This window comes from Syzygium oleosum, unplaced genomic scaffold, assembly GCF_021117445.2.
Source record: "Syzygium oleosum isolate NSW1041296 unplaced genomic scaffold, Sole_v2.1 Sole_v2.21, whole genome shotgun sequence".
Classification (NCBI taxonomy): Eukaryota; Viridiplantae; Streptophyta; class Magnoliopsida; order Myrtales; family Myrtaceae; genus Syzygium; species Syzygium oleosum.
The window spans coordinates 400,903-416,220 of record NW_026607505.1 but is presented as its reverse complement, the minus strand read 5'-3'; the positions used below and the strand labels follow the sequence as shown (position 1 = coordinate 416,220).

General features: G+C 39.6%; 1 protein-coding gene across 1 annotated transcript; it reads left to right on the top strand.

The window, feature by feature from the left end:
- The first annotated feature begins 1,602 nt into the window (after positions 1 to 1,602).
- Positions 1,603 to 2,167, top strand: LOC115677414 (uncharacterized). The gene has a single exon (XM_030600580.2). It carries the CDS (start codon positions 1,755 to 1,757, stop codon positions 1,956 to 1,958), a length of 204 nt encoding a protein of 67 aa, XP_030456440.1. The 5' UTR covers positions 1,603 to 1,754; the 3' UTR covers positions 1,959 to 2,167.
- Positions 2,168 to 15,318: the final 13,151 nt, after the last annotated feature.

The following is a 15,318-nucleotide window of genomic DNA, read 5'->3' as shown; positions in this document are numbered from 1 at the left end:
GATGCGGAGTCACTATATTGATGGAATTGGATGAAATGCGATGTATCCAACTTATGTTTTCTCCATTTATACCTCAATTAATGCAGTCATGGTGGTCCTTCCCTCCTAGGACGATTGAGTGCGACTTCACCAACCATCGAATCGCAAATAATAGTTCGCCAACTTATAGACAAGGGCTACGATGCATCTGAAAATACTCCAATCGAATTTAAACCGTCGTTTTCCGGGAGAAAAATTACCATTGTCTTCTATGAAATAAATTTACAAAAATTAGTCCTTTTTTTGGGAGGGGGGTTTGCCCAGATTTAATTCATAATTACCAGGGAAATTCGCCAAAATCATCTTCACTTTTGACTATTTGATAGGGGTGAGCGGTTCCCGGTCCGGTCCGGTTCCAAGGTGGAACCGGGAACCGGACCGAGAGAACCGGTTCCCAATTTTGGGAACCACGGACCGGACCGATTGGTTCTAGGACCAGGAACCGGACCGGACCGTCGGTCCGGTCCGGTTCCGGTCCGGTCCAATGGAATCGGTTACTTAGAGTTTAGGGTTTTTTTTTTGGTCAAACACTTAAGGTTTAGTTCACATTTTACTAATTTTTGTCAATAAATTTATGTCAATGAAGTTCACTTAGGGTTTAATTCGCATTTTACTATTTTTTATCAATGAATTTATGATAATGAAGTTCACTTAGAGTTTAGTTCACATTTTATTATTTTTTTAAAGAAAAAAATAACAAAAATATATATTAAATAGTCGGTCCGGTCCGGTCCGGTTCCCCCTTGGAACCGGGAACCGGACCGCCCGGAAACCGGTTCCGCTTTTAGGAACCGGGAACCGGACCGATAGTCCCGAGAACCGGACCAAACTCGTCGGTCCGGTCCGGTCCGGTCCGGTCCCGGTTTGGGCGGTCCAAGTTGCTCACCCCTACTATTTGACTCGTCATGTCATCTTAATAATTTTCCAACCCTTTTGCGAAGGCACAACGGCGTGTGAATTAGTCCGAGGGAAAATGAAGGCTGATAAAACAAGCAAGGTGAAAGTTAAGATTCATTCTTTAAATTAAATTAATAATTACCCCAAGATCGTCAAAAGCTTAGCTTGATCCGTGGAATATCCTATTACTTTCGCCCCCCTCTAATCTCCCAATCCAACCTACCCCTGTATAAGCCGCTATTGGACTTGAGCAGATGAGGCTTCATCTCGATCCTTGTCCGAGTCTCGAGATTATCGAGACGTAAAACTTTCATAAGATATTAGAAAAGATAAAGATATAGGGGACTTGAAAATGTGAGGCATGTGGGTATTGACACATTAACATAAAAAAAACACATTTGTAGAGCCTGCTTTATTGAATGGGACAAGTCGTGCAAGTTCTCATAGAAGCAAAAACTCCATTTATTTGGTGAGATTTTCTCTTAACCGAACACAAAAAATTCTAAGGAATTCCCGGGTTAAGAGGTAATGAAAGTTAAGATTCATTCATTAAATTAAGAATTCCCCGTAATCGTCCAAAGCTTAACTTGATCCGCAGAATATACCATCGCTTTCACACCCTCTAATCTCAATTCCGACCTACCCCTATATAAGCCGCTCTGCCCGAGTCTTGTCAAGGCGTTCGTTCCCCTTTGTTGAATTCACCCCTTCGCTTTTCCAACTTCGCTTCATCTAACCTTTCTGCATTGTATATAAAAAGCTCAGACCGGATCAGACCAGACCCATTTGAAGAAGAAGAAGAAGAAGAGGAAGAAGAAATGCGCGTGGTGTTCATATGCGACGAAGAGGAGAAGGAACTGGGAAGGCAGCAAGCTTCCGGATCGTGCCCACACTGCGGAGGCAAAGTGGAGGCCGTCGACGTCGAGAGCCACTGGAGACTCTGCCTCTTGCCCGTTTGCTTTCACGTCAAGCGCAAATATCTCTGCACTCTCTGCGGTCGGCGTCTGGTCCTGTACCAGTAATTCGAGGGGAATGGGGTCTGTCTCTTCTTTTAACCTGTTGGGCGTCCCTGAAAGTTCCTTCTCTGCATGTTCAAGAAGCAGCAGTTTTCTGCTCTGCGGTTGAACTGGAGGAGGATCGTGAGGCTCTAGCCTTAGCTTAGCAAATGACTTGGGGTGGTTCTTTCATGTCTTTAATTAATCTATCTGATGAGCTGGTGATTTTGATGTAACCATCAGTATTGTCCGTGACCAAGCTTGTCAATTCTGCTTTTGCATGTTTCCCCTCTCGTGTGCTCTGGACGGAGAAGAGCTTCCGTTGTCTTTCGTCTTGCCTTGGTTCCATCAAAAAACTTCGAAACGAGAAACGCATTGAAAAAGCAGAGACAAAACCTCTTTTTTAACCTGAGAATCAGGAGGGAATCTGAGATCTTGATCAGCAAACCCATTGTTTAATTTGGTGTCAGCTTCCCGAAAGCGAAGAGAAATGTCTGGAAGTCTCGACGGTTTGCAATTTCTCGAGTCTCCTAAGAGACAACACATCTACATCAATACTACAGTCCACATTGTTCTTGCCTTCTTGGGTTGACTCTACATAATGCACCCGAACAAGAATGTCTAAAATTTGCCTTGCCTTTTGTCTCCGTCAAGATTAATGCATTGATACTAGAAATTAAACTGTCCCAAGAACTACCCAAATGCGCGAATCCCATCTCGTTAAATCTCAAATGCCATAAGATCAAACCCAGCTAAGCCGAAACATAAGTGCAGTCGAGTGGAGAGTCTTGCTAAATCGCTATCCGCTACACCAGAATGTGAAAAAAAGGAAAAATTAACAAGATTGTGCAACAAAGAAGTAGCCAGGATCACAGATTTTTCGCTGGGGACGAATGATTCAGGCAAGTTAGGCGATGAACGGTTGCTTTTTGGCAGAGGTACGGCTTTGTCGTTTACCGAGCACGAGCCGGAGCACCCCACAATCTCTGAACTAGAAATGGCAATCAATCAATCATTCACTCGGGAAGTGCAGGAGCCATGCACTACTGAAAATGATTGTCATTCACTGGAGCAACAAAATAAAGATCTTGGGTCCATCCCCATCTCTCTGTCCTTGAGGAACACAACAAGGCATGAAACTTCAGCAATCAGATTATGGAAGGGCAACCCAGCTGTCTCCCCAAGTCGCAAGCAGCTCTGCAGCCAAAAGCTCAAGAAAGGAACCCCAGAAACCAGAAAATGAAAAAATTTATGAGTCCTTTGTTCATTGCATCCACATAGGTTGCTTATGCTTATAGGCTATGACTTACAAGTGGCAAACCAGCTACAACTATTTCTATAAGACTACAACCTATATGCGGTTTAGCTAACAAATGATACAATATAGCATCATTCAGGAACCAAGGGCTCGGACAGATTTAGTATTTCTAGATTCGTGGCATGCTCATCGTTCACGTGATGCTTGTTCCTCGGTACTTTCTGTCTCAATTTCTCTCATAATTAAGGTGAATATAAGCTCATTCAAAACACAATTCAGATACTTTAAAATAATTCTTGATGAACAAGATGTGCAGAAGAACATTACAAGTCAAGGGACCAAGTCCTCAATGTAGCGTCAAACTGGGATCTATTAGCTGTCATAGCAGCAAATTAAATTTCTAGAACCCCATGTTACGTAGCAAATCTCTAGGAGAACGCACGCACGACGTACCAGTAAATGAAAAGAAAAACAACGGATTGTACCATGCGACGCATCGTCTCTGTTTTCCAAGAGTTTCTTGAATTTTTTCGGAATTTAGGTGCATTTACCATTCATGAGCGACATGAGTCAGGGCACCTCGTACCCCTGATTCATTTTTATTAATTTGGTTCGCATTGAGATCTAGAATTAGTCAGTCAATGACCTGGTTTCTTGGTTCCAGAAAAAGAACAGGGACCATCCACGAGTTTAATGCGAGGCCTTGAGAAAAGCTGAACTTGCGTCCTCTCTGAACCAAATAAAGAGAGTCATGAGCTGCCACTGCCTAATTGCGTGTCGCATTCATCAGATCCGTGCAACGCTCACATGCTCTGCAACTTCTACCTTATCCCACTGTCCAGTAAACATTAACATAACCAATTAGAAGCTACGTAATCATGTACTGATTTCCATCAAAATCAAGCACAGGCCTAAAGAAAGACCTCTATATGGTAGCAAGTGACAATCCCAGAATAAGGAAAATGGGATTGGGATTACCACTTTAGGCGTTGCTGTCGAATCAATGCGTACTTCGTCCCGTAATAATTCGACCATTTGCGTCGGAATATTAGTAATTCATAAACTCCGTCAGCTACCTGACAAACATTTATTACGTTCATAATTGTCAAGAAGAGGCCATTACTGCGTTAAATTTTGGTTAATGCACCATATATAGCAGCTTAAACCTACACATGGGCAATTTCCTCTTATGGGCATCTTTCAGAAATCAGAGATGGGTAGTTGTAAGAAAGGTTCGTTTGCTTAATCACCGAGATATCGTTTGCTGGACGATCCTTCCAAAGGTGCTTTAGGGTTGGGTGGGAAGATAGGGTCCAAATAACACCCACTATGTTCATGGACCACCCTAAGTTATTACTGGAGTACTGTATTCTAGCTAGTTGATTTGCAACGCGAGAGAAATCTACAAATGTGACAGGAGTCCACGACCCAATAAATCTTTCTCGTTTTACATTGCAAATCGAACAAAAATAAGAAAGCGCCAAAAGTACAGAACGATCATCAGTTTGTGCTAGAAATTTCTCGCGAGTGTGATCTTTCTTCAAGCAAGCTATGACAGCATGGACCAAAGATGGCCATGCGCCCCAAGCTAGATCTGCAATTTCCTAGATGGGGATCGAAATTACTGAGATGCTTGAAAGTTGCACACCCAGCTTCGGAGAAGTAGAAATAAAACATGCATAAGGCGCATACAATGCAATTGCGAAATCTCCTAGAGGATCATCATAGGACAATGGATATAGACCGAGCATATCCTGGGGAAGCAAATGCTTGTGGCCATGCCTTACAAAGAAGGAAAGAGAGCAGCAAGAAGATATATGAAGACACGACATGACCCATGTGCCCTTCTTATTGACAAAAGAGATATGGCAGGGAAGCTCACTTATAGAGTCAAACACACCACCTTCAAAAGGCCTAAAACGTATCCCTTTCTTGTAAGTTTGGAGAGTAGGTAGATATAAATAGTAAAGATGGCGGTGTCTGTTATCGCAAAAGGAGTATGATGAAGATGTGCTCAGGTACAAATGACACATAGGTGTGTAAACCTCGTGTCATGTCAATATAGGATTTATTTTTTGATACGTTCGGCATGTAAAACTTTCTAAAAATCTCATGTCCATAACGCTAATAACGATTTGTTAGTTGCTAAAAATAAAACCATCATGCAATTTAAAGCGCACACAACCTATATATACCGATAATTTCTTCATTAATAGATAGCCACCATGTAGGAGTACACATGCATCAGGGACTGTCATCTCTGCAGATAACACTTGTATGATCATGAGGTTATCCTTAGTCTGCTTTTGAAGAAGAAACGGAAAGGTGAAAAGTGATCAAGATAGCAATGTTCGAGAGTACAAACTGTTACAAAATTCAAATCGGCATTAGCATAAATATTACAAACAATGTTATAAGATCAATACGAATAACGAAGTCGCGAGGCCCACTTTTCGGTCCTGCAATCGTGTACGCGGGATGTGCGCTCGCGCCCAAGTTTCAACTTGTCGGGCGTCGATTTGCACCCCTGCGCTGCTTGCTACTGAGCGAGAGAGTTTGTGCTATGATAATTACCACTTCAAATAAGTGTAGCGTATATAAAGCACTCCATAGCCTTCTTTCATTTCCGATGTGGGAATAGTGTTTTCCACTTCCCACTTCCAACTCAAGGGTGTTCTTTGAGCATCAATTTCTCATTCATTCACCCATCAATTTATCCCATATTTCCAACACAAACTCGTCAATCGATTATTGATCACAATATGGCTCGAATTTGTAACATCCGTGAGGACAAATTAAGCACGGAACTAGGGGTGAGCAAGACGGACCGACCGGGACCGGACAAATCGGACCGATTCTTAGTTGCATTCTCTTTCCTAAAAGTGGAAACCTACCTCCAATTAACCAAATCAGACCGATTGTTATTTTTTTTAATGTAAACCTAAATCTAAAATCTCGCACGTGGCACGCCTTTCGTCTTTCCCTTTCGCCCCACGAGCCACGATGCTCACGCGGCCACGCCTCCAAAATATCAGATTCATAGGAAATTCCACTTTGAAATTGGGAAGGTGCGTAGGATAAGAAAACTTTAGTAAGCTTTTTAGATTTTGAAGTCCCTGTTTGGGTGGAGATGGAAACAGTAGAAGAAGGTAGAGAGAGAGAAGCAACTTTCGCAAAACACATATGCACACCACCATCATATGACTGGTCATTCAACGTTGGGCAAATTTTCATATTTACTACTCAACTTCTATTTGAATCAAGTTCATTATTATGACAATATCGGACAAGGATCATTTTGACTGGTTCCATTGGATCGCCCGGGGACTAGACTGAACCGGATGGCCAGGGACCTCCAGTCTAGTCCCTGGTTCTGGGGCGGGACCGACCCGGACCGGGAACAGATCACTCATGCACGCAACAAGAGCTAAGCACATCACGTGGCATGTACTGGGCCGACAACTCAGGGTCACGTACTGGAAGATCCATTTTTGATAAAAAGAGTTGCGGAAGAAGGAGCAGGACTGGACTTTTGGGATCCAGAAGCAGCACAAGGAGAAGCCCATACAAGTTGGGTCGGTCTTAATTGGTAAAAAGAGTTGCAAAATGCTCTGATTTTAGGCCGACAATCTCGTTTATTATGACCACAACAAGCCCAAGTAAAGGACTTCGTCGCCCAAATGAAAGAAAAATCCACAAATCTAGAAAAAAAAAAAAACATCAGAATTTTGTTCTAATTTTTTACTGATGTGGATCCATTTCAATGTTGAGCCACACTTTATAAAGTCGAAGGATGTGAATGAAGACTAAATTTTCCTCCCCTTTACACCAAAAGGAGGAAGACTAGTTTAAAAAAGAGAGATCACGACGAAAGAGAGTGATTTTCACAGTAGAAGGGATCATTACCCGATCGCATCAAATGAGTCTAAATCTGTGACAAAAAAGTGATTGTTATGAGATAACATGTCCTTGTTCTAAGTAGTGGCCAACCAAGATCATGATGATTGATGTAATTCTCCGGCCAATCGTGATTTGAGCGATATCTACCTGCCTTCAACTTCAAGATTATCCAATATTAAAAGAATTCCTAGCGCGTAAACAATTTTCATGTAAGTTTCGTTACTAGCGTTTGTTACTTCTAACGTTATTACAAGCGCCAGTGTTTTGAATTCACTTTTCTAATAGTAGAAGTTAACAACCACAGCAAAAAACTTCCTTCCTCTTATACATTATTCTTTTTTATATGATGAGTTACTAAGGGCGTGTTTGGTAACGTTTTTATTTCTTTATTTTTTTTTCCGGAACAGAAAAAGAATAGAAATCTGTTTGTGTACGTTAATTAATTTTTCTATTCCCCGAAATCGAAAAGTGACTAGGGAATAGATTTGGAATAGAATAAAGAAGCAAAAAAAATCTACTTTTTTGTTTTCGGAAACAATTTCTGAAGCAAGTGATTTTCTTTTTTTCCTCCCTTCTTCTTCCTCCTCTAGCCGGTCACCGGGCCTTGGCGCCAAGGCCCGGTGACCGGCTAGAGGAGGAAGAAGAAGGGAGGAAAAAAAGAAAAAAATTCAAAAAAATTAGAAAAATCTTCAAAAATTATTAAAAAAACTAAAAAAAATTCCACGTCACAAAAATTTTTTAGGGTCGTACCAAATGTTTTTCTGTTTTTTTTTCTATTTCGAGAATAGAAATTTTGTGCAGTTATCAAACGCGATCTTCTGCTCAAATTCTCGTCCAAGGAATAAAAATAAAATAAATTATTTCTAAGGGTTAATACCACGAACCCCAAACCGATACACCTGTGACAATTTTACCTCAAACTAATTTTTTGATCACCAAAAATCCAAAACTGGTACACTTTGTGATAAATTTATCATGAATTATTTTTTTGACCACCAAAAACTCCACACTGATACACTTATGACAATTTTACCCTGAACTAATTTTTGACCACTAGAAACCCAAAACTGGTACATTTACGACAAATTTACTCTCCGTTAGTATCCGCTAAATTGGATTAACATCACGAAAAATCACCAATTGATAAACTTGTGACAAACAGAGGGGTAAAACCCCAAACTAGTACACCCGTCAACTACCACATGTCATCAAACTTAGCAATTTAATAGTAAAATTTAATGGAAACTAGTGGAGGGTAAATTTGTCACAAGTGTACCAGTTTTGGGTTTTTGGTGGTCAAAAAATTAGTTATGGGTAAAATTGTCATAGGTGTACCAGTGTGGGGTTTTTTATGGTTAAAAAATAGTTCGGGATAAAATTATCACAGGTGTACTAGTTTAGGGTTTTTTGTAGTAAAAAAAATAGTTCGAGGTAAAATTATCACATGTGTACCAGTTTAGGATTTTTCGTGGTATTAACCCTATTTCTAAAAAGAAATTGTTCAATGAACAAAAATATTACCATACGCATCCTAAACACATTCAAACTTTACGTGGCCAGCTAGTTGGGGTCGCCTAGGCTCATTGACCTAAGGCGTAAAATCTGTGGGCTTGGGCTAGCAACCCCTTTTCTTGGACCGGCTTGCCGACCAGCCCCAACCAACCCTATTATATATAGAAATTAATAAAAAAAAAATTGAAAAAGATTGAGAAAATTGAAAACAACTTGCGTATGACAATGAGATTATAGAAACCACCGTTCTTATATGTACTTTTTGAAATTTCTCGTATTATTTACTTGTTTAGCACATGAGCCGTCTTAACTTGAAAATATGTGTTCAAGTCAAAATAATAAAAAAGGGAGGATATCGTCAGTGACACAAAAGGTTAAAAAAGAAGAAGAAGCCTTTCCGCGGGAAAAGTTGACAAAGTGCCCAAAGTAAAAGAATCGTGATTTCATTGTCAAAAGAAGGAAAAGTGAAAAATAAAAGCAGAAGATGCTTGTAGGCTTTAGGCTTTGGATGAGGCATAAGAGATGAGATAAAGCTGTAAAATTCTATGTTTTTTTTTATAAGTAATTGGCGCTCCATTTATTTTGCGAAAAATAAAAAATTTAGAAAATATTTTCTTAAAAATGATCGCTTGAAATAATTAGTAAATGAAAAATATTTTCATTATCTATAACAATTTATCTCTAAACATCTTTATGGATAATGAAATATTTTTTGTCCATTCATTTCTGTAAATAATACAAGTAACCATTTTTACGAAATTTTTTTTCAGATCATTTCTTTTCTGTGAAACAAATAGGGCCTTATAATATGAACTTTCATTAAGACTTCGTTTGTTTAACAGAAAATGAATGATTTGAAATACATCTTCTTTATAATAATTGTTTATATCGTTTGAAATAATTAGCCCATGAAAATCATTTTCATTACTGTAGCATTTTATGTCTAAATATTTTTGTGAACAATAATTTTTTTTTCTATCCATTTTTGTAAAGTATACAAATGATCATTTTAAAAAAAATATTTTTTAAATAATTCATTTTTCGCGAAACAAACGCATCATAAATGTTAAGAGGGATACCACGAGAGCCATATAAACACATTGATTTCTCTCTGTATAACCCACAAATTTGCAGGAAGATGTAAGCACAAGAGAGTTTTATCTCACTTTCCAACTCCCTTCTTGACCCAAACAAAGAAAAAGAAAATAAAAGCACCCTCCATCTTATTTCATTTCCCAAATAATCAAAACCTTGATTTTCCTCCCACATTTTCTACATTCATCGTTCAAAATAAAAGATAGAAGTCACTTAAATAAAAAGAAAAGGGTTAATACTACGAACAATCCTAAACTGGTACACTTGTGACACATTTACCCCAAACTATTTTTTTGACCATAAAAAACTCCAAATGGTACCTATGACAATTTTACCCCGACCATACCACAAAAAACCCCAAACTGGTACACATGTGACAATTTTACCCCGAACTAATTTTTAATATTATTTTAAAATTTTTTGAATTTTTTATTTTTTTCTTTTCTTTTCTTTTTCTTAAATTTCAACCTCTGGCCGATCGCCAGTCCGGCGACCGGCCAGAGGTGGAAGCCGGCGAGGGCCGCCCTCGGCAGCTGCTGGCAAGGGCCGCCCTCGCTCGACTCGGCAAGGGCGACCCTCGCCGGATCTAGCGAGGGCGGCCCTCGCCGGTGTTGGATGAGGGCTGTCCTCGCTCGATGCCGGCGAGGGCGGTCCTCGCCCGACGCCGGCGAGGGCTGCCCTAGCCCGACCCAGGCAAGGGTTGCCCTCGCCGGATCTGCGCGAGGGCAACCTAGCTGCGTCGAGACGAGGCCGCCCTCGCTGCGTCGAGCGAGGGTCGCCCTCGCCTAGGTGGGCGAGGATAGCCCTTGCCGACGTCGGCGAGGCGAGCCTCGCCCGGCGCGGCGAGGATCGCCCTCGCCCTTGCCCCGGGCGGGCAAGGACGAGCCTCGCCCGATGCCGGCGGGGCGGCCCTCGCCCGACGCGGGCGAGGGAAGCCTCGCCCGATCTGGCGAGGTCGGCCTCGCCGAGCGCGGCGAGGAAGCCTCGCCCGATACCGGCGAGGTCGGCCTCGCCGGATCACTGAGAGACGGCCCCTCGCCCAGAGCGCGGGCGGCCACTCGCCGACGTAGCGAGGAATCCTCGCCGTCTGGGCGAGGGCGGCCCTCGCCGCCCTCGCTCGGCGCGAGCGAGGAATCCCTCGCCGGATCCGGCGAGGAGGCCCTCGCCCGACGCCGGCGAGGGCGGCCCTCGCCGGACCGGCGACCGGCCAGAGGTTAAAGATGAAGAAAAAAAAATAAAAGGAAAAAAATAAATAAAAATTCGAAAAAAATAAAAAATAATAATATTGAAATTTTAATTCATGGTAAAATTGTCACATATGTACCAGTTTAGGATTTTTTGTGGTAAGTTCAGGGTAAAATTGTCACAGGTGTACCAGTTTGGGGTTTTTTATGGTCAAAAAAATAGTTCAGAGTAAAATTGTCATAGGTGTACCAGTTTGGGATTTTTTATGGTCAAAAAAATAGTTTGGGGTAAATGTGTCACAAATGTACCAATTTAGGGTTTTTCGTGATATTAATCCAAAAGAAAAAGGAAGAAAAAGAAAAGATAGCTGTCACAAAGTAAAAGAAGGGCCCTTTTCTCTTTCGACAAGTCAATTTACTTTGCCAATAATATGACTGGGCATAATATTTTTAATAAACCAATTTATTTTTATAAAATTGTATCACTTCAAGAAATGACACGGTAAATAATTTGGCAAATACGAAATGATCTCAAATCCTTTCATATAGATACTCACCATAATGACAAAATATTCATTAAGGTTAATTTTTTGCATGTGACATAGCCAAGCTCCATTTCTTGGTGGCCCGTTTAATATCAATTTTCTTGTTCATAATTATTTTTCTAATTCTTCAAACTCTATTCGCGTTCTTCGTGCAATTTTATCTGTGCTTACATGTGAGGGGAATGTTAAAAGTAACTCCCATCATTCATTGCATCATGAATTTGTATTCTCACTTAAGTTAAGAACTTGACAATTGAAATAAAACATTATACTAGCAATGCAAGACTGCCCGATGGTTAAGAGCCACTCCCTTCAATTGATCGATTGATCGAGAGAGAGAGAGACGTGGCAATGGTGGTTGGTGGCTAGACATGGAATACTATCAACGATGGTGCAACAAACGCAAGGAGCGATTTGAAGTGACAAGTGGTTGTTTGGGAAAGGGAGAAAAAGAAAACAAAAAGAAAATGTGGAAAGAAAATAGCAAAAAGAAAGAACAAATATCAATCGTTGAAATCCGCATGAGACGTGTCATCCGTTTAATGGATATAAATTGTTGATGGGAACGAATCCAAAATGGAGAACCTCAAACCCTTTTAAAAGTATGCAAAACTTTAGCTCTTGCTGAGTTGAGGGACAACAAAATTTGCTATTGCTCCTTAAATATTCTAAGGATCATGTTCACGATTGATTCCATGACACTTACCGACCACATTTGATTTAGGATTATTTAACTTTCAAAAAGATGGTCTCGCAACACGAAACCAGTTAGTGCATTGAAAATTGCACGATTTTTTCAACAAAATTATGATGGTAACATTGCTTGGAAGTATCTTCGAAAGACTTTATGTCCGAATGCACATTGCAAGAAATGACTAGCAATAGCAAATGGGTGGGGGGGTGGGGGCTGGTATGGTACTGGCTGGTGGCCAATGTCTGGGATTCTTGGGGACTTCACATGTGCATTGCATCAGTTACCGAGATTGATTGGAAGACCATAATGGATGGAGCCCCTTTAACTCTTGTCCCAGAGTACATCTGACAATGTCGTCCTAAATTAACCGGATAAGAGCAGGCCGATGAACGTGGAAGGTGACTCGGACTTCTTGAAATGGCCGAGCAGTTCCGAGTGAACGTCGAGGACAGTGCGCCACCACGTCATCTGTGGTGGAGCCCAGCCACTTGTAAGATGCGTCGATGGAAAACTCACCATCTCTTTGAAGGCCTTTGATTCGAGTTTAGAAAACTTGGAGAGTGGAACTTGGTCTCCGTGGAAGTACACCATGCGTGTCCATTAATTCTAGGGTTAATGTCAAGAAAAACTCCAAACTGATATATCTGTGATAAATTTACCCAAAACTAATATTTTGACCATAAAAAACTCTAAACCGGTACATTTGTGATAAATTTACTCCAAACTAATTTTTTGACCATCAAAACTCTTAAAATTGGTACATTTGTGACAAATTTATCATCCATTAAATTGAATTAATACAAAAAAAATCACAAAATAGTACACACGGGACAAATGCAGGGTAAAATCTCAAACTGGTACATTCGTCAACTGTCATGTGTCATTTAACTAAGCAATATGACAGTAAAATATAACGGAAACTAATTTAGGGTAAATTTGTCACGGGTGTATCAGTTTGAGGTTTTTTGTGGTTAAAAAATTAGTTTAGGGTAAATTTGTCACAGATGTACCGGTTTGGAGTTTTTCGTGATAATAACCCTTGATTTTATTTAGAGTTTCGTTTGTTTTCGTAGGAAATGAATGATTTGAAAATATTTTCTAAAAAATTATTGCTTACATCGTATGAAATAATTATTCGATGGAAAATATTTTCATCGTTGATAGCAATATATGTCTTAAAATTTTCGTGAACGATATTAATTTATCTAAGTGATACAAGCGATCATTTTTTGAAAATTTTTTTTTAAATAATTTTTTTTTCCAAAAAAAAAAACGGAGCCTAAATGATGTGCCAAGTGCTGGCTGACATGGAAATGGTGGGAGTGGTCGTGTTTCTCTTTTCTCTGTTTTGTATTGCCAAAGTTATTTGAGTGCTAACCTCAAAAAAATGAAATATAGATGCGTCTGTTTCGTAAAAAAACTCAAGATTTAGAAAATATTTTTCAAAAAATAATTGGTTATGCTGCTTAAAAAAATATTCAACGGAAAATATTTTTATCATCGAACAATTTATGCCTAACTAATATTGTGAATAATGAAAATATTTTTCATTCATTCATTTTTATAAGTGATACGAGCAATCACCTTTAGGAAAATGATTTCCAAATCATGAATTTTCCGCGAAACAAACTCGCCCTAAAATAAGAGATCATCTTATCGCTCGACCCGATATGAGATAAAACAACAAGACGAGTATTATCTCATATCATTTGGAGGAATCACTATTATTCAGCACATATCAATCTACCAAGTTCATAAAAATTTATATCTCGAGCTTGAACCGTGTAAGGAATTCGATCCGTGCGGAGGATTCTATATTTGTTCAAAATCTGGTGGGGCCCCTTTGGATTTCTTGGGCGGCGGAACTTGATACTGTTTCCTGTTGGAGAGGATTATCTAGCTTTGACAGACGTGACATCTTGGACTCCAATTTGCTGAGCAGGAACTTCTTTTGTGCGAATCAAACGAAGTGGCACAAGTATATTCTCCAAATTTATATCCACTTGTTCGTCCAGGTAAGTAGCAAGAGAAAATAAAGATAAAAGCTTAGGTTTGCTTTCATTTTGATACGTCTTTTAAGCCGCACAAAGGACGTTTCCAAGGGTTACGTACAGAGAAGTCCTTCGCAATAGAGCCGCTCAGGGAAAAAGATACAAGAAACGTACTTATCTTGGATGGGAACTCCGTACGTAAAGCTTTTGCTTTGAGCTCGAACATTCGATGATTTGTGCCGTAAGTTTTACGTCCAATTAAGTTATTTATTTGTGTTTAGTTGTAATCTAGATGTAGGAAATACTCGAGTATATAAACGATTTTAACTCTAACTCTCTAATTATAATGAATTATTTGCTGTCGGTTTCTCCGTAAACGTAGGTATCGACACCTGTGCCAAACTACATAAATCTTTTGTGTCATTTATTTTTTTTTCCGATTATTTCTCTGGTGATTTCGCATTGACTTAAATTGCATGATCCTGTTAGTTTCTGCATTGATATTACAACAATCTTTTGTGAGTACGTATCATAACGTAGATTTATAAATATATATATGAAAGCTCTCATGAGCACTAACCAGCCATGTCAAATTTCCCTCACCACTTTTCCGTTACATTAATAAAGAGATCAACATACTCAAAATGACAGGTATTCACGTACACTTTCCAAATATATTGTTAAAGTTCATTTAAGATAAACTTTATGACACATTCATGCGTGCCAAGAATAAAGATAAATGTCATAAGCTAACATTTAGTCACTCAAATGCATGCATATGAACTGTTGACACCAAAAAATGACCAAGTTTTTAATTATTATCGACAAGTATCAAACTTAGTCAATAAGAGCAGAGTTTGGACCACAATGAACGGAACAATTGACAACTTGAAAGGAACTGACAACTTGCTAAGGAAGTCATGGATAACACCAGTTATCGACGAGAACCTTTATCAAGAATTGAAGAGTTGATTGACAAAGTCATCAATAGTGAGCAATCAACACGAAGCCGTAACTGCTGAGTAGTTATATTTTGTCGCCGCTAATTTAGGGATTTTTAACATTTTGAGTAACACAACTTTTTGTAACCACCATTAGGAAGTTATTTGTTATCTGAATTCTAAAATTGTAACCGCATTGTATAAAACCAACTATTGTGGGCTTTATATGGCCACATTGTGCTCTTTGTAAGTTTTCCTCAATCAATC

Excerpts from the sequence above, each read along its gene's own strand:
- LOC115677414 (XM_030600580.2), top strand. The coding sequence starts at position 1,755 with ATGCGCGTGGTGTTCATATGCGACGAAGAGGAGAAGGAACTGGGAAGG.